The sequence below is a fragment of the Hypomesus nipponensis genome, chromosome 19 (genome assembly GCF_054491055.1).
Source record: "Hypomesus nipponensis isolate SF chromosome 19, ASM5449105v1, whole genome shotgun sequence".
Lineage (NCBI taxonomy): Eukaryota > Metazoa > Chordata > Actinopteri > Osmeriformes > Osmeridae > Hypomesus > Hypomesus nipponensis.
This window is the reverse complement of record NC_140379.1, coordinates 414,146-434,216: the sequence shown is the minus strand read 5'-3', so window position 1 is coordinate 434,216 and position 20,071 is coordinate 414,146. Positions and strand designations below refer to the sequence as shown.

At 46.9% G+C, this 20,071-nt stretch overlaps 1 protein-coding gene across 2 annotated transcripts; it reads right to left on the bottom strand.

Moving 5' to 3' along the window:
- Positions 1-51: 51 nt before the first annotated feature.
- On the bottom strand, positions 52-3,003 carry htatip2 (HIV-1 Tat interactive protein 2). Of its 2 annotated transcripts, none has more exons than XM_084683081.1 (7): positions 2,878-3,003; positions 2,660-2,784; positions 2,002-2,191; positions 1,495-1,602; positions 1,142-1,279; positions 968-1,029; positions 52-706 (listed from the first exon to the last, which is right to left on the bottom strand). In XM_084683081.1, the coding sequence occupies exons 1-7, from the start codon at positions 2,920-2,922 to the stop codon at positions 490-492; spliced, it is 885 nt and encodes a 294-aa protein (XP_084539207.1). In that variant the 5' UTR covers positions 2,923-3,003; the 3' UTR covers positions 52-489. The 2 variants fall into 2 exon arrangements, with proteins under 2 accessions (XP_084539207.1, XP_084539208.1); XM_084683082.1 differs by having other exon boundaries at positions 2,660-2,726; positions 2,878-2,959.
- Positions 3,004-20,071: the final 17,068 nt, after the last annotated feature.

Genomic DNA, 20,071 nt, shown 5'->3' with positions numbered 1-20,071 from the left:
CCGACCGTTGGGGCCAGTACGTGAAGGATCTTGATTAAAGAATGATTAAAACCCTTTTAAATTACTTTTATTACTTACCATTTAACTACATATTACAAGTATATATCAATGCAGCAGTACAGATGAACACAATGTAATCAAGATGTTGTTGACATTATTAAACATTTAAGAACAAAACAACAAATAGGTAAACGTCTCTGTTGGCTTTAAGGCATCATACACAACATCACACACAGAGGTTAAATATGCTGTAGTGTTTCCCTTTTCAACCATTAAAACACGTTTGCAGTAAACATTTTAGAAAAAAAAGTTGCAGACAGGACAGAAAAAGATTGATATAAATAAAATAAAAATTCACACAAAGCCAATAATCGAGTGTTCATCAAGCAGCAAAATAAAAAAGTGACTCAATTTTACAGAACCTGTAAAGAGAATAATGGCACTTTTTGTGATTGTTAAAAAGTCCCTCTGCTGGTCCCCCGTTCCCCCTCACTTCCTGGGGCTCTTGCCCAGCTCGTAGATGGCCTTGTTCTCCAGGACCTCCAGGGCCTGCTGGGGCTGCAGCAGGGCGTTGGCCATCATGGCCCTGGCCACCGCCTGGATGGGGATGGACATGGCTGTTGGGAACACAGAGGACATGGGGCCCAGGAACTTCCTGGCTAACCACTCTGTAGGGCGGCTCTCCTGCCGGTCCACCAGCAACACCCTGGGAGGAGGAGCAGGGCTGGGTCAGACCTACAGACCTTCACTATAGAGCAGTGGCTGATAGAACACGTCTGGAGACACTATAGAGCAGTGGCTGATAGAACACGTCTGGAGACACTATAGAGCTGTGGTTTAACAAAGGTTTTCACAATCATATTGTGAACAAAGCTGAATCTAGAAGGATGGGTGTGGTGTGTTTTGTCAAGGCCCGCAGGTTTGCCTGTAAGATAATAAGAAAGCAGCATGTGAGCTGGTGACTCACGCAGGTCTGTAGATGGACAACCTCTGGAAGCCCAGACGCTCCACATCTGCTTCCACCTCACCCTGGGGACAAGACACCTGCTTCAACAACCCTCACATCACTTCAGAACAGGCATCTCTACATCCGTGATCACTGTTACCCATGATGTGTGTGTGTGTGTGTGTGCAGTGGTACCTTGACTCGGAGGTAGAGGAAGCTGCTGGTCTTGTCGGCTCCTCTGGAGGACTCCAGGTGGAAGGCAGAGCAGCCTCCGGCCTTCGCCAGCTCAGCAGCCTTCAGAACGTAGTCATGATCGACTCGTATGAACCCCTCCTGAAACCACACCCCCATGGGACTTACTAAAATAACACTTTATTTAACCCTCTTTTTACAAGCAACGCCCATAGAAGAGCGATCATCTTGCTCTGATACATCTGACCACAGATGATCAGGGAGCAGATGATCACAGCTCTGACAGTTTCAATGGCTGATGTCTGTATGTTTGACCAAAGACGGTGCAACAATAAGGTCCTCTCAGCTCAACTCACTGTCCCAGCTTTGGCCTTGGTGGTTCCCAGACAGCAGAAACCAACATCGTGACCCTGAAAGGCTGCTGCATAGTCCTCCAGCTTCTCAAAGTCCACCACTTCCTGTACCTGGGAGAGAGGCAGACACTCATAACACACCTGCACTGCTCCCTGTGAAGGAAACCCTTCCCTACAGTACACTGTGACTGTCTGTATTGTAAAAGGTACAGGTATGGTTATAGCTCAGTGGTAGAACATGGGGATGGGTATAGCTCAGTGGTAGCGCATGGGGATGGGTATAGCTCAGTGGTAGAACATGGGGATGGGTATAGCTCAGTGGTAGAGCATGGGGATGGGTATAGCTCAGTGGTAGAGCAAGGGGATGGGTATAGCTCAGTGAATAGGGCGTTTGACTGCAGATAAAAAAGGTCACAAGTTCAGATTGTTGCTTTGGACAACAGCGTCTGCTAAATAAATAGATGGTCACCTGTGTTACTCACCAGGTTTAGATGTTCACCTATTACTCACCAGGCTTTCGTAGGTTTTGTCCTCCAAGGTGAGCTGGCGTCTACCAATAAGAGTGATCTTGGAGAAGATATTTCGCTGGACAAGTTCTTGCAGTAAAATCTTACCCGTTTCTCCGGATGCGCCGAGAATAAAACAGCTTTGATTCTTCTGTCTAAAGCTGGCCTCCAGAGCGGACATATCTACCGACATCCTGTGTAACAACACGATAATAATTTTCCTAAATGGTTCGACTAAGTTAGAGCTAGCAAGAAACATTACATACCCAAGGACTAGATAATATAGTCATATAACCAATACTAGGCTGGCTATAATCTATATATTGTACAGTGGGGCGAAAGCTAGATTTTACAGAGCTAACATGTCACTGTTAGCTAGTTAGAACCATGGTGAGAAACTTGGGCAGATAGGACACAAACAGCCAGCAGGCCTACCTCATCCCTACAGCTGGTCTACTCATAGAGTTAGGGTCTACTGCTGTGACTGTTGCTTCCTGGTACTACGCACGTTGGGCGTCAACGCAATGAACGCAAACGTGCTAATTAGTTAGCAAGTTACGTCAGCAGTTACAGCTAGCTAGCGTAAAGTTACATTGATTAGATAGCGTTACTAGAAAGCTGGCTAGCTAACGTTAGCATCGTTCCGTTTTCTCTCATTTTACCTGCTATACACAGTCGTTTCGGAACTTTCCAGGTGATGTAAAACTGCTGCAATTACGACGATCACACCTGCAAAGACGCCAAACACTTTGCCAAACTTGCTGTAGCTTTCCGACAGACTCATATCCTAAACGAAAAGCATCCGTCAGGTAACCATGGAACAGCTCTTCTTCTGGGAGTATTGGAAAATCTAAAAGGTGCATTATCGCCACCTACTGACCTGGGGCAAAGCGTAAGTTCTTTGCCTGGGGTTACCCAGAGCCATAGAAAAAGATATTGATATCTTTTTCTATCAGAACCATATTATGGTTCTGGCTCTGGGGTTACCCATACAGGGTAATGACCAATGGGGATGGAGAATGACCTCCCTCCCGAGACCCCTAGTCCAGTGAGCCAATGGGGTTCAGGTATAACGTCTCTTGAAGCCCCGTAAACCAATTGGATTTGAACATGTGTGGTATTCTTGATCTGAATTACCAAGTAATGTCCGTTCAAAGTATAACATTTCATATCATATCTTGACGGGGATTGATCCCTGGGGGCCAGTTGTTCAAAAAAGTTTAATCTAGATCAGAATTATCTGGATTTTTAAATCAGAATCAAAATCAGAATTTGGTTTTATTTGCCAGGTAGGTTTACACAAACACTGAATTTACTGTGGCCGGAAGGTGCAAACAATAAACATATACGGATCTTCAATCAAAAAGTACAGTCCATTAGTCTAACTAATCCTAGGAACGAGGGGTGTAACGATACCCTCAGCTCACGCTTCAATACGTATCACGATGCTGGGTGTACAATACAATACGTATCACAATATTTATTAAACATTTTAAATAATTTTCTTTGTTGTACATACAATTTAGTTTACTCAAATCATGCAATTTCTGTGAATGCAATGACTGTAAGCATGACACAGGTGCAGAGTAGGTCGCGTGCTGGTAGCTCGACCAATAGGATCAAACAGACGTTGTATTGTAAAAATATTGCCATACCTCTGCGATACATATTGTAACAATTTTGTATTGCAGATGGACTAATAATAGATAATAGTTAAAAGTCAGTGGGAGTCCTTAGCCTTGCTGAAGAGGCCAGTAGCAGATGGAAAGAAACAGTTCTTATGGCGTGAGGTTTTGGTCCTGGTAGCTGGAACAGAGTGTCCAGGGTGCATGGGAGGAGTCGGCCACAATCTTCCTCGCTCGCCTCAGGGTCCTCGTGGTGTGCAGGTCCTCGAGGGAAGGCTGATTGCAGCCAATCACCTTCTCAGCAAAGCGGATGATATGCTGCTGTCTGCTCTTGTCCTTGGCAGTGGCAGCAGCGTACCAGACGGTGGTTGAGGAGGTGAGGATGGACTCAGTGATGGCTGAGTAGAAGTGCACCGTCATTGTCTTTGGCAGGTTGAATTTCTTCAGCTGCCAAAGGAAGTACATCCTCTGTTGTACTTTCTTGGTGAGGGAGCTGATGTTCAGTTCCCACTTGAGGTCCTGGGAGAGGATAGTGCCCAGGAAGCGGAAGGACTCCACAGTGTTGACTGGGGAGTCACACAGGGTGATGGGGGTGAGTGGGGCTGTATTCTTCCTGAAGTCCACAACCATCTCCACTGTCTTAAGAGCATTGAGCTCTAAGTTGTTCTGGCTGCACCAGGTCACCAGGTTGTCAGCTTCCCACCTGTAGTCAGACTCGTCCCTGTCAGAGTTGAGCTCAATGAGGGTGGTGTCGTCCAAAAACTTCAAGAGTTTGATGGATGGATGACTGGAGATGCAGCTGTTGGTGTACAGGGAGAAGAGCAGAGGGGAAAGGATGCAGCCCTGAGGAGATCCAGTGCTGATGGACTGGGTGTCAGAGACGTGTTCCCAGTTTAACACACTGCTTCCTGTCAGACAGGAAGTCTGTGATCCACCTGCAGGTGGAATCAGGCACATTTAGCTGGGAGAGCTTGTCCTGAAGCAGGGCTGGGATGATGGTGTTGAAGGCAGAGCTGAAGTCCACAAACAGCATCGTGGCATAGGATGCTGGGGAGTCCAGGGGTCTCATTTATAAAATTGTGCGTAGGATTCTTACTAAAAGTGTACGTACGCCCAAAAGCAGCACACAAAAATTCAGATTTATAAAACCGTGCGTATGCACACCTGTACGCAATGTTCCCTTTATAAAGATTTATACAGATTACCCACATTTATACAGATTACCCACAAGTGTGCGTACATGAATCAGCATTGTACCCCGCCCTGAACACGCCTATTTTTAACCATAAATAGTCAATGCAAAGCACCTAATGAATGCTAAAATAGCTAATCTTATCATGACCCTGGCATTCGATTGTTCTTTACGGTGAATTATAGCGCATGACAACTTCTCAGACACTTTTAGCCTATTGGTGGTGCCCGAAAACTCCGAAAATTTGGTGGCCGGTAGTCAACTGTGCCAGTGATACCGCGAGATGAGACACAATTTGAAAACAAAAGCTTTTTGTTATGAACCGTAATCTATAAAGTCTGGACTGATAAAGAGGACGTAGAGTGAAGCGATTGCACGGGATCTTAACGACTGTATTTCCAGTTTTTGACATATGAGGATATTTGCACAGCATTAAAGAAATATATTTAGTTATACACTGTGTTCTGCAGTTATCTAAAGGTAGGATATGTGATGTTATCCTGTATTCCATGCAGTCGGGGAATCTCCCCCTCCTGCACTTCCGTAGTGGACAATCTGATGGTGAGGAAGCGCTGAATTTTTATTTAAATTTGAGTTGGATTGTACAAGGTGTTTATGGAACTAGAATCACTCAGTACAAGCGCAAATACCACTGCTGGATGTAATCTTCATGATAATCATGAAATTGAATGAAAAAAAACGTGTGTGAGGAAAACAAAGTAGGCTATAAATATGTAAGGGATAATGCCCGACGAGGTGTCCAATATCATCTGATAACGGACGATGCGGAGGCGTGCGCGTCGGACGGCCGTTAGCAGATGATATTGGGCACCTCGAAGGGCATTATCCCGCTTATACCATGGTCACTTGCCAACTATTTTTTTTTACAAACATCAATTTATGTTTTAAGGCGTTTTGCAATAGAAATCTAACGTTTTTCAACGTTAGCCAACTCTGATATTTATAGTCCGCTCAGCTCATAGAATCCTTTGGCTGAGTTATTAGCCCAAAAGCTAACCTTATGCTAGCAAGATTTAAAGGCAATAACATTGTGTACGGTTGACAAACAGTAAAAATAATTTTACAGTATGTTTGACAATAAGATTTGCTAGCTTACCAGCCATGTCACTGTCCCAAAATCAATATCAAGATTTTCACGAACAATATCGGCCATATACTAGTTGGCCTGCTAGGGCCGCAGCATGTGGAGCGAGTTGAATAGCAAATGGCTGTGAGATGATCGCATCAAAGTTTTTTAATTTTTTCCAAACAGTGATTATAATTTGTCAGTATGTTTAACAACAAGACTAGCCAGCTATCGAGCCATGTCATTGTCCCCAAATAAAAGATTTTAAAGAAGAAAATAGGCCTAATCGGCCATGTGTACAGTAGAGTTGCTGCTACTGTCGTGTTGGCCGCAGACCAACTGAACTAGATTGACTAGCGAGGTGAATAGCGAATGGGATGTGAGATGAGCGGTTACGTGACACTGACACACTCCGCTGCGCATCGGACGGTTCACGCCTCCGCATCGTCCGTTATCAGATGATATTGGACACCTCGTCGGGCATTATCCCTTACTTATAGGATAAATACAATACATCCTCCAACCAGCAGGGGCAATAACACCTGCGTGAGAGGGGCCTGAGGAGAGAGGTTTGAGGGGTCTGAGGAGAGAGGTCTGAGGGGCCTGAGGAGAGAGGTTTGAGGGGTCTGAGGAGAGAGGTTTGAGGGGTCTGAGGAGAGAGGTCTGAGGGGCCTGAGGAGAGAGGTCTGAGGGGCCTGAGGAGAGAGGTTTGAGGGGCCTGAGGAGAGAGGTCTGAGGGGTCTGAGGAGAGAGGTCTGAGGGGCCTGAGGAGAGAGGTCTGAGGGGCCTGAGGAGAGAGGTCTGAGGGGTCTGAGGAGAGAGGTCTGAGGGGTCTGAGGAGAGAGGTCTGAGGGGCCTGAGGAGAGAGGTCTGAGGGGCCTGAGGAGAGAGGTCTGAGGGGTCTGAGGAGAGAGGTCTGAGGGGTCTGAGGAGAGAGGTCTGAGGGGTCTGAGGAGAGAGGTCTGAGGGCCCTGAGCAGAGAGGTCTGAGAGGAGAGAGGTCTGCAGCTGGAGCAGACCCCCACCCAGCTGGAGCCTATTGGACAGACAACCATGATTGTGACCAATCGACAGCAGAGGGCAGTACCGCTTTTCATTCTTAGGGTATACCTTACCCTGAATTTGTAGATTTTGTCAAGTTGCTCCAAGTTGGTGGCATTTAAAAAGCATTTCAAGATTTATTTTCAGTCTTTAAACCTATTGGAAAAGAAGAGTGCCTTGAAACTCTTTAAATTACTTGAAATCTATTTGTATTAACATGTTATTTAAATGTATAGGGTTTTGAAATACAAAAATATAGATATTTTCTTATTTGGTTTATTTGAAAATAATATTATTAATAATAATAATAATAAGGAAGAAAATTATATATAATAATGAGAACAAAATTACCTGAATCATTGCCCAATTCACTTAGTAATTTCTCTGAATTTCAAATCAAGCTTTAAACCGTTGCTGCTTGCTCTCCCTTAATTCTCCACCTGTTGTGTTCTGAAGACAAACTGCTGGCGGCTGTGTTTTCACCTGCTGCTGTCCTTCAGAATCACACAGTCAAATCTTATATGTACTTTGTGACATTTTTATGTAAAGCCACTTAAAAATAGTGCAGCAGAAGATCAAGGATGGTGGATAGTTCTAATAGTATTTTGGTGGACTGTGTCAAGATTAGATCTGTATTTACCAGACACAGTGCAAAGTAACCACATCTCAGCTACCAGACACAGTGCAAAGTAACCACATCTCAGCTACCAGACACAGTGCAAAGTAACCACATCTCAGCTACCAGACACAGTGCAAAGTAACCACATCTCAGCTACCAGACACAGTGTAAAGTAACCACATCTCAGCTACCAGACACAGTGTAAAGTAACCACATCTCAGCTACCAGACACAGTGTAAAGTAACTACATCTCAGCTACCAGACAGAGTGTAAAGTAACCACATCTCAGCTACCAGACAGAGTGTAAAGTAACATCTCAGCTACCAGATACAGTGTAAAGTAACTACATCTCAGCTACCAGTCACAGTGTAAAGTAACCACATCTCAGCTACCAGACAGAGTGTAAAGTAACATCTCAGCTACCAGACAGAGTGTAAAGTAACCACATCTCAGCTACCAGACACAGTGTAAAGTAACATTTCAACTACCAGACACATTATAAAGTAACATCCCAGCTACCAGACACAGTGTAAAGTAACATCTCAGCTACCAGACACAGTGTAAAGTAACATCCCAGCTACCAGACGCAGTATAAAGTAACATCTCAGCGACCAGACACAGTGTAAAGTAACCACATCTCAGCTACCGGTCACAGAGTAAAGTAACCACATCTCGGCTACCAGACAGAGTGTAAAGTAACATCTCAGCTACCAGACACAGTGTAAAGTAACCACATCTCAGCTACCAGTCACAGTGTAAAGTAACATTTCAGCTACCAGACACAGTGTAAAGAAACATCCCAGCTACCAGACACAGTGTAAAGTAACATCTCAGCTACCAGACACAGTGTAAAGTAACATCCCAGCTACCAGACACAGTGTAAAGTAACATCTCAGCTACCAGACACAGTGTAAAGTAACATCTCAGCGACCAGACATAGTGTAAAGTAACATCCCAGCTACCAGACACAGTGTAAAGTAACCACATCTCGGCTACCAGACAGAGTGTAAAGTAACATCTCAGCTACCAGACACAGTGTAAAGTAACATCCCAGCTACCAGAGACAGTGTAAAGTAACATCTCAGCTACCAGACACAGTGTAAAGTAACATCCCAGCTACCAGACGCAGTATAAAGTAACATCTCAGCGACCAGACACAGTGTAAAGTAACCACATCTCAGCTACCGGTCACAGAGTAAAGTAACCACATCTCGGCTACCAGACAGAGTGTAAAGTAACATCTCAGCTACCAGACACAGTGTAAAGTAACCACATCTCAGCTACCAGTCACAGTGTAAAGTAACATTTCAGCTACCAGACACAGTGTAAAGAAACATCCCAGCTACCAGACACAGTGTAAAGTAACATCCCAGCTACCAGACACAGTGTAAAGTAACATCTCAGCTACCAGACACAGTGTAAAGTAACATCTCAGCGACCAGACATAGTGTAAAGTAACATCCCAGCTACCAGACACAGTGTAAAGTAACCACATCTCGGCTACCAGACAGAGTGTAAAGTAACATCTCAGCTACCAGACACAGTGTAAAGTAACATCCCAGCTACCAGAGACAGTGTAAAGTAACATCTCAGCTACCAGACACAGTGTAAAGTAACATCCCAGATACCAGACGCAGTGAAAATTAACATCCCAGCTACCAGACACAGTGTAAAGTAACCACATCTCGGCTACCAGACAGAGTGTAAAGTAACATCTCAGCTACCAGACACTGTGTAAAGTAACATCCCAGCTACCAGAGACAGTGTAAAGTAACATCTCAGCTACCAGACACAGTGTAAAGTAACATCCCAGCTACCAGACGCATTGAAAATTAACATCCCAGCTACCAGACGCAGTGAAAATTAACATCCCAGCTACCAGACACAGTGTAAAGTAACCACATCTCGGCTACCAGACCAGTCCAGGTACCTGTCCAACACCTGTCTGTGAAGTCAAAGTCTCACAGTCTGACCTCAGGCACCCTCACAGCTGTGAAAATGACATGGTTCACTATTGTCAGAGAATGTCATGTGTTTAGAAAACACATAACAGTGTGTGCCTGATGTCTGCTTTGATTCAGTATGAATACAGACGACTGAAAGATGTCTGTGCTCCCATAATGTAGGACGCTGCAGTAACATGTGTGTGTCATGTAAATCAATCAGCTGCTTCAAAAAAACATGTTACTTTCCTCCAGATCTCCTGCGGTTTTCATTAACTAAAACCCCCCTCACACAGCCAGTCACTGACACACAATGAATTCATCAACGCTCCACGAGGTCAACCTCCCCGCCCCTGAAAACACTGGGCATCGACCGAGCGTCCTCCCAGAGCAAAGAGAGGGGGATGATCGTTGAGAGACATCAGCAGAAAGAGACAGAAAGCGAGGAGAGAGTGTGCAAGGTGGAGAGAGGAGGCCTTTAACTGGCACTCCGCTGAAACTAAATGTCGTCTCTTTTGTTCCCAGGCCGTGGGTGCTAATTGGAGCTACCTGCGGGGGGGCTGCCCCCCCCCTGGGGCCCCGCTGGGCTCCTGTCTGTCTCACCTGTGGAGTCATTATCTCCCCCATCGATCAGACAGGAAGCTAGTGGAGGAAGCCCAGTCCTGTGTCGCAGTGTGCGTGTCAGAAATGTGGTTCAATTTCCTTTCAGAGCCCCGCAGCTGGGGGCAGACATGCTGAGGTCAATGGTTACTTAAAAGGACTTATGGATCACAGAGAGACTGTTCTTCTTGGTCAGGTCAGAAGACATCTAGATAATTCCCTGCCATTTTAAAAGGCTGGTCTTAATGACAGTGGAGAACTGGACTGTTTGCAATGTGCAATTCATTATACGTGATCCGTATCTTTATATCCTATTTTAAGCAAATAAAGTATTTAAGATTCTTTCCTTTTTCCGTGTCGTACAGTGTGTTGATTCCATGTCTGTACTGTATGTTTGGACACGGTTGTGCTTATTCAGACCGACACACTCATTCATGTACGTATATTCACCAACAAACGCACACGCGCACACGCACACACACACTCACACACTCACACACACACACTCACACTCGGCTTACAGCTTAGGCCCACAGGCCCAGGAGTGTGATGCTAATGATGGTAATTAATGAACCCTGACAGCACAATCTGCTTCCTATTGTCTCCCAATCAGCTGCCCCCTCTCCCTGGACCCTCACTCTGAAGGACTGTCTGGGGTCAGCAGGGTGGGGGTGTCTGTGTGTGTGTCTGGGGTGGCAGCAAGATATGTGTGTGTGTGCGGGGGGGGGGGTGAGCTGGGGATTAGATCAATTAGAGAGTGACGATCACATCAAGATACAGTTTGATGTTATTATGCTGCACAAGTCCCTGTGGTCCTGAGTTTGTGGGTGTGTGCGTGAGACTGTGTGAGTGTGTGCGTGTGATTGTGAGTCTGTGTGTGTGTGTGTGTTGAGATCATTAGACTCGACTACTACGTAAGTCTTTTCTGACTTTTGTTTGTGTCAGTGACCCATCCATCTATCATCTCATATTTCCAAGCTAGTTACAGTTTTTTCAAATGCTTACACACTTTTTTTTACTTGTCCTCTTTTTTTCAAAACTTGACACACAAATCCAACAAATGCACACACAAAATGCAAAATGCCTCGCTTCTCTTGCAAAATGAAGCACAGCGTTCAAAATATCACAAACACGTCTCAAAAGCACACATTTGTCACATGTTGCAAATACTTTTGCCATTATATTACATTTTTGGATATATTGTATACACACAGTTATTCAAAACCTAAAGCTCTTCTTTCATGAGCTCCTTTGTACATTTCTGTACAAGATTGAATGGTATTGTAATCCCCATTTTATTTTCAGTAATCGAGCATCTTTAATGAAGCTAAGTGAAAAGTACTGCCTCCTTCCTGTTTTCTCACAAAGATTTTTATCAAATATGTTTTTCCACCATGTGAGATCTTACAAGTGAGTAAAAGATCCTTTGTTTTTTATATTTGTGAAAGCTGAAATAAGAAAGAAAATTAAATAAATGTGGACTAGTTTTTTATTACTTAGAGCTATCCAGAGATGAAGTACAGAAAGCAAATTTTCACTGAAAGCATGAAGAAGCTACAATTCTAGACCCTCAGAGCAGCAGAAGTCTTTCGTGTCACACGCCCCGTCCTGGGTGTCTAGACCGACTCAAGAGGCCCCCAGATGTGGCTCTTCTGATTGGCTGAAAGGTGCGAGACAATAGCAAGACTCCAGAACCTTCCTGCCTCTTTCTTAAGGAGCTCAGACTCCAGACCCAGGCCCTCACAATGCTCCGGAGCTCAGCCGAGTATCAATGCAGCTCAGAGCAGATCTCCAGCCCAGAGACCCAGGGCCTCAGCAGCGCTGAGACCTGCTTCTCCTGGACGGAGAAACAATGAGATCATTAAACGAGCAAACAACTTAGAGCAGCTTCCACCAGGAGGTCCAGCAGAGCGGGGGCTTCTGCACACTCACAGCAGGAGGGAACACTACTGGGGGGGGACCACATCTGCTCAGACCTGGGAGGGTGTTGGTGTGATAGAGAGAGAGAAATAGAGAGTGTGTGCGAGCGAGAGAGAGAGAGAGAGAGAGAGAGAGAGAGAGAGAGACAAAGTATGTGAGAGAAAGTGTTTGTGAGAGTGACTGTGTGTCCTGCTGTCACACTGTGTGTGTGTGTGTGTGTCCTGCTGTGTTACTTGTTATTCGGCTATGAGAACAGGAAATCCCCTCCTATTCTGTGACGAATGTCAAAGACAGCCAGATGGATGCTGGATCTGACACAGTGTGCTGCTGAAGGACATGGGAAGAGGTCTGTTAACATGCAAGTGTGACAGTATCTCATCTGAAGGCTGAGGTATGAGAGTATCTCATCTGAAGGCTGAGGTATGACAGTATCTCACCTGAAGGCTGAGGTATGACAGTATCTCACCTGAAGGCTGAGGTATGACAGTATCTCATCTGAAGGCTGAGGTATGACAGTATCTCACCTGAAGGCTGAGGTATGACAGTATCTCACCTGAAGGCTGAGGTATGACAGTATCTCACCTGAAGGCTGAGGTATGACAGTATCTCATCTGAAGGCTGAGGTATGACAGTATCTCACCTGAAGGCTGAGGTATGACAGTATCTCATCTGAAGGCTGAGGTATGACAGTATCTCACTTGAAGGCTGAGGTGATACATTGGACCAGGAACTCAAAACACCCCAAAATCAGCAGAATTATATACTTGATATTTACATGTATTCATTTAGCAGACGTTTTATCCAAAGCGACTTCAAACCGAGAGCTTTACAAAAGTGCATAGGTCACTGTTCATAACAACGAGATAGCCCCAAACATTGTGGTCAGCCAAAACATGAACCATACATTGTGAAAACCAAATGAGTGCCAAAGGGAAGAACCATAAGCGCATGTAGTTAAACAAGTTACAACTAAACAACAGGAACCTCAAAAAGTGCAAGAATGTACTTGTAGAAAAGCAATCAACAGTAAAATATTTCATAGCGAGTACAAGAATTTAAATCCATTACAACTAACCAAGTCTCTCAATAAGAGTCATTGTGATCCTGGAGGAAACTAGCATCAGGTCCAGCAAATCATTCCTAAGTACCGTTGTACTCCCGGAACAAGTGCGTCTTAAGCTTTTTATTGAAGGTGGAGAGACAGTCAGTGTCCCCGATGGAGGTGGGGAGGTAATTCCACCATTGGGGGGCCAGACAGGAGAAGAGCTTGTGTTGGGACCGGGCGCTCTTGAGCGGTGAGACCACCAGACGGTTGTCAGAAGAAGACCGGAGGTGGTGGGTGGGGGTGTAAGGCTGGAGGAGAGACTTGCTGTAGTCAGGTGCAGTCCCGTTCACCGCTCGGAAGGTCAGTACCAGGGTCTTGAATCTGATACGGGCATTGATGGGTAGCCAGTGGAGGGAGATGAGGAGCGGGGTAACATGGGAGCGTCTGGGTGGACTGAAGACCAGACGGGCTGCTGTGTTTTGCATTCACAACAAAGTTCTACGGTCTAAATGTTATTCTTTATTTGAGCACCTTTGTCTTAAAACATGAATTCTCAGTAACAGGGATTATATACATGAGAATAAAGGATGTTTAGATGTAAAGTATTGTACAAAATATTTCCCTGTTCTGTTCTGATTATGAGGCAACACCCTTGAACATTCCTCATGTTCAATACTAACCCTCTCTGGATCAGTTGCCTTGACATGACAAATTTACTATCTGTTTTAGACAACCCTCTGTGTCAACCTGCGCTGCCTGGCTTAAACCTTCCTGTCAGTAAGACAAGACTAGACACAACATTTTCCCAGGAGAGCAGTAGTGAGGGCCGTGTGAAGGAGCACCATAACAAACCAAAGCTTCTTAGTGGACTTGTGTGTTTGGCTTTGGGTTTTCTCTGGTAAATCTATTTGCTGTTTTAAATCTCCCCTTTGTGGCAGGAGAAGAGCACTGGGCATGTCAGCCAACTAACCTTTACTCTCTTGTGTGTGTGTGTGTGTGTGTGTGTGTGCGTGTGTCTTTCCCACATTCAATCACACTGATGGGGACACACACCAGTGACCAGTTCTGTCTGATCTGTATCTGTCATCCCTCTCTTTTACACACACACACACACACACACACACACACACACACACACCTGAGAAAGTAAAGGTTAGATGGCTTTCCACAGAGAAGCAAGCAACCACAACTGATGAGATGTGGATCAAGAATAAAATAAGAGTATAACATTGAATCTAGTCTCCTCGTGTGTGTGAATGTGTTGTTTTGAACAGCTTCTCCAGCATATATCCCCCAACCCAGGCCCCACCAGCCTCTCCCCCCACTCCCCCATGCCCACCCCAGTGGTGCTCAGCAGCTCTTGGAGCAGAGTGAAAGGACCAGTCAGGCGGATCATGTTGGACCCACCACAGAACACAGAGACCTCCCTGCCGATGAGCAAACAGCACTACAAATGGCAGAGCCGGCCACACAATCACTGGCTGAATGGAAGCTAATTAGCTGGAGGCTAACGCCAGTTTACTAACACCTGTATTAGCGTGCTAGCTCAGTGGGGTGCCTGGGAGGGCCAACAAGTGTTAATCCTTCATAAGCTGGCGGTGCTCCTCCTCCCACCAGCATTAGCATATTATCCATTAGCTAGCAAGCTAACTCAGATCTGGAGATTTTTACAAATAGGGGCTCTGGAGGATGGAAGTGGAGATACTGAAGATTATTCTGTTTTGATCTCTATGGATTTATGCATTTGTGTGGCCCTGTGTGTGTATCCCTGAGTGTGAGACCCCTGTGTGTGTGTGTGTGTTTCAGTGAGTGAGTGTGTGTGTGTGTGTCAGTGAGTGTGTAATTTAGTGTAATAGGTGTGCATTTCAGTGTGTGTAAGGGCTGTGTGTACAGCCTGTGTGTGTGTGCATGGCTTGTGTGTGTGTGTGTGTGTGAGACCCCTATGTGTGTCTAAAGGATAAGCAAGCTCAGCATTACCATGATGACTGGACGGACTACATTCCTCTGCTGGTAATGGGGGTGGGGGGGGGCTGGGCCCATTAACTGGGTGTGTTTACCCAGCAGCGGAGCGCTATGATCCTTTCTCCCTTCCCGCTTCCAGCACCAACCTCCGCCTTTGTGACAGAGTAGGGATGGAGCGATGGAGGATGAAGGGATGGAGAGATAAAGGGGAGGACAGAGAAGAGCATTGACGCTGAGATCAGGCTTCTTGGGAGATTCTGTACGCTGACCAAACTAATCAGGGTGTGTCAACACAGAGAGCTGTAAGGCCCGGCTGCTGGAAGAGGGAGGCTCAGTCTCAAGTGGTTATTGAGGAGAGATGTCTCTGGACCACACTCAGTCTGTGTGATCTGGGGGCCAGCAGGGGAAACAGACCCCCACAGCCCAGCTTCCTAGAACACATCAACAAGAAAGCTGTTGGAACTTAAATGACATTTGTTGTCGAAAAAAATTAAGAGATGTGCTTAATTTTAGATGGAAGATTGTGTGTGTGGGGTGTGTGAGGGTGGTGTGGTGTGCTGTGCGTGTGTGTGTGTGTGTGTGTGTTAAATATGTGTGGTTGTCTTTGTGTGTTTCAAATCGAATCATAACATAATTATTTGGATAGCTCTTTTTACAAGCAATTTCACAGAGGGCTTCAGACCAGCTCCTGTGACGAGCCTGAACCCTCAGAGAAGACCAGGAACATCTCAGAGTAGACCAGGAACATCTCAGAGTAGACCAGGAACATCTCAGAGAATACAAGGAACATCTCAGAGAAGACCAGGAACATCTCAGAGAATACAAGGAACATCTCAGAGAAGACCAGGAACATCTCAGAGAATACAAGGAACATCTCAGAGAAGACCAGGAACATCTCAGAGAATACAAGGAACATCTCAGAGAAGACCAGGAACATCTCAGAGAATACAAGGAACATCTCAGAGAAGACCAGGAACATCTCAGAGAATACAAGGAACATCTCAGAGAAGACCAGGAACATCTCAGAGAATACAAGGAACATCTCAGAGAAGACCAGGAACATCTCAGAGAATACAAGGAACATCTCAGAGAAGACCAGGAACATCTCAGAGAAGACCAGGAACATCTCAGAGAATACAAGGAACATGTCAGAGAAGACCAGGAACATCTCAGAGAATACAAGGAACATCTCAGAGAAGACCAGGAACATCTCAGAGAATACAAGGAACATGTCAGAGAATACCAGAAACATCTCAGATAATACAAGGAACATCTCAGAGAATACAAGGAACATCTCAGAGAAGACCAGGAACATCTCAGATAATACAAGGAACATCTCAGAGAAGACCAGGAACATCTCAGAGAAGACCAGGAACATCTCAGAGAAAGCTGGTGAGGAGTCTGGGGAGGAGAGTCTGGAGAGTCAGGAGAGTCTTTCCTCCAGACAGTTGGTGTTACTCAAAAGTAATTAAAAAGCGGTAGCAATACGTTGCTTTTTACTGGACAAATCCCTCTACCCTGAAGTTAGAATACATTGATAACAAGAGCATATTTCCCTGTTATGCTAATAATAAAAATTGTCTAATTTAGCAGACGCTTTCATCCAAAGCAACACCCTACAACCTCTTCATCTGCCATCAAATGCTCTAACCACCGAGCTGCAGCGAGTAACACACCCCGTATTTTCTGTCACATGAGAGGAGGTGCTCAGTGTGTGTAAAGACCTGCCAGTCAGCCGTGTCTGAAGGTGTCGTCTCCAAGGAGACCCTGTCACCACAGCTGACAGATCAAGCCCTCTCTGAGTCTAAGTGGACGTCTGATCAGATGTCACCTCCAGTTCCCTACAGCCAGAGGCCCGTCTAACAGCCCTCACAGCCAATTATCAGCAGCACAGGGGAGGGATGCTTCAATAGCAGCCGCCCAGGCTGGGACAGGGTGCACATGCTACCCTGCCACACGCTCCAGCCACCAGAGACCCGGCCTAATGGGTAATCACAGGGGGGCTTATGCAGCAAATCAGTCCCGATCCGCAGAGGGCTTCTGTGGGTAGCTGTCCAGCCAGAGGTGGGAGTGGTGGGGGTGTTAATTTAACAGCAGGAGTGTTTCTCTAGGTCCATGTCATGTATGTGGATGTAAACAATGAGCCCTCCTGCTGTAAACACTCTGCAGTGTGGAGGACTGTCTCTCTACTGACCAGTCCGTCCTCACACTGCGCTACAGATGAACAACTGACCACTGACCTGAGCCAGGACCATGCCCTGCATTGATCAACTATTACCCAGTGACTGAAAAATAGGACCTGATCACTTATAATTGCTTTGTTAGTGATACCATAGTCCATGGTGTATTTGTGAGGGAGTCAGGGAGTGGGTGTGTGTATGTGAGTGAGTGTGAGTGTATCTGTGTGTGAGTGTGTGAATGGTGGAGGCAGGTGGTGTGACTAAAGTAAGAACTGGTGTGTGTGACGAGGATGCACAGTTTAGAAGAGGAGGGAGAGGGAGGAGGGGGGAGAGGGGAGGAAGGAGAGGGAGGAGAGGGAGCAGAGGGGAGGGAGGAGGGGAGAGGGGAGGGAGGAGAGGGGAGGGGGGAGAGGGGAGGGAGGAGTGGAGGGAGGAGGAGAGGCGAGAGGGGAGGAGGGGGGAGGGGATGGAGGAGGGAGGGAGGGAGGAGAGGGGCGAGGGAGTGGAGGGGTTGTGGAGGGGGCGAGGTGGAGATGGGACCAGGGTGAGACCAGTCGCAAGGCCCTGTCCTAAACAGTCCTGCCCCACCACACCCACCCACCTGCTCTTCATTAAGCCCCCTTCTGCCATCTCTCCCTTTCCCTGCCCCTCTCTCTCCCTCCCTCTTTATCTCTCCCTCGACCCTGCCCCTTTCTCTCCCTCCCTCTTTCTCTCTCCCTCTTCCACTCCTTTCTGTTCTCTCAGAATGCATTGTTAACAAAACGGTTTACAAACCTTGGCTGGTACATTATGCCTGGCCGCCTCCTTCCACATTGATTTAGGCAAATGGATTCAGGCATGGGAGGGAGGGAGAGGGGGAGGGAGGGATGAGGAGAGAGAAGGGGCGTATCCTCCAGCGCTTTACAAACCCGCTACGTTGAATATTCCTTTTCTCCTCCGTCCAGAGAGACCCAAGATTAAGCGCTCATTATACTGGCTTTATGTGCTGTGGCTGTCTCTCTCTGGGCAAGGATGGACTGTGATCTCACTGCACATGCATGCATGAAGCATGCTTAAGAACATCTGGGACCAGTTTCACACCATCATGACTGCCATATCTGACTTTCACACCAGCAGGGAGAGAGGATGGAGAGAGTCTCGCTGATGCTGAGTGAAGGAGAGAGGGATGACTGAGTGAAGGAGAGAGGGATGACTGAGTGAAGGAGAGTGGGATAACTAAGTGAAGGAGAGTGGGATGACTGAGTGAAGGAGGAAGACAGACAGACAGACACGACTAATATTCAACTCTCACATAAGTAATATCATAAAATATAAAATATAACACTGTCTGGGGAGAGAGGAGAAGTACTGTTAGAAACCTGCTCTCCCTGCTGGCTGTCTCTCCACATGACAGAAACATTCAGAAGTTTTGAGGAACTTCTTGAATGCAAATTGAACAGACTAAGAATGTGTCAACGCCTTATTGGCATCTGAAGGAGTCAAGGGTTAGAAAACCACCCTAACCCACCCTAACCCTAACCCTAACCCTAACCTAACCTAAACCACCAGCTCTTTAGATTTGATTTTCTCGTTTGGTGTCAGTTCCCCTGTGTGGAAATGTTTGACCAGTCTGTGTGTTCCTCCATGCTGCACCGTGGAAGACACACTCCACACAGGAACATATGCCACACACTCTCTCTTTTCACCAGACTTTTTAACTTGATTCTTTCTTCCTCCAGCCCCACTTTCACAGTTCCTCTCACCCAAACAATAGGAGGATTCATTTTCTGGAGGTGGTGAAGGGTGGTGGGGGGTGGGGGGGGGGGAGCAAAGGTTGAAATGGGCATCCCATCATGATAAATCACTGGTTAATGAGGACTCCATTGTGTCCCCCCGCACTGTCACCACTCGCCCATCTCTCCTGCTACCTCTGGTTGTTAAGCTGACACAGATAATGAACTGGCAGCTTTGAACTGGCCTCACAATATTGACTGGTCACACAGCAGATGTCTTCCTGGCAGAAAGCAACTGGTAAAAGCACATTAGGTTAACAAAGAGAGCTTTGCTTTGGTGGGTTGGGGTTGGGGAGCGGAGGGGAGGGGTGGGTCCGTGTGTGTGTGGGGGGGGTGAGAGGGCAGGCAGTTGAGGGGGGAGGAAGGGGGTGGGAGGGGGGTAGGAGAGAAGAGGATCAGAAGAAGTTGTTGCAGAATCACCAGCCGTGTGACTGCAGGGTATTCAGAAGGAAGCTGGTGAATTTGAAAGTTTCTCTCATCATCAATTTATCCGAAAAACACCTGTTACCGTCAAAATATGACTGATTAGAACCAATATTATCAGCTGTTTTCTTTGGATAACAGTGTTTGCCAAATTAGTAAGATGTAGAACTGTTCATTCTCAGATGGTGGGGGTTGACTGCAGGGTTAGACTGTGGTCCTGCTCTGGTCGGAGCAAGGGGGTGACTGAGGACCCCCCCCCCCCGGTGACAAGGGGGCGACTGAGGACCCCCCCCCCGGTGACAAGGGGGTGACTGAGGACCCCCCCCCCCCCCCGGTGACAAGGGGGCGACTGAGGACCCCCCCCCCCCCCCCCGGTGACCAGGGGGTGACTGAGGACCCCCCCCCCCCGGTGACAAGGGGGTGACTGAGGACCCCCCCCCCCCGGTGACAAGGGGGTGACTGAGGACGCCCCCCCCCCCCCCTGGTGACAAGGGGGCGACTGAGGACCCCCCCCCCCCCCCGGTGACCAGGGGGTGACTGAGGACCCCCCCCCCCCCCCCCGGTGACCAGGGGGTGACTGAGGACCCCCCCCCCCCCCCCCGGTGACCAGGGGGTGACTGAGGACCCCCCCCCCCCCCCCCCGGTGACCAGGGGGTGAGTGAGGAC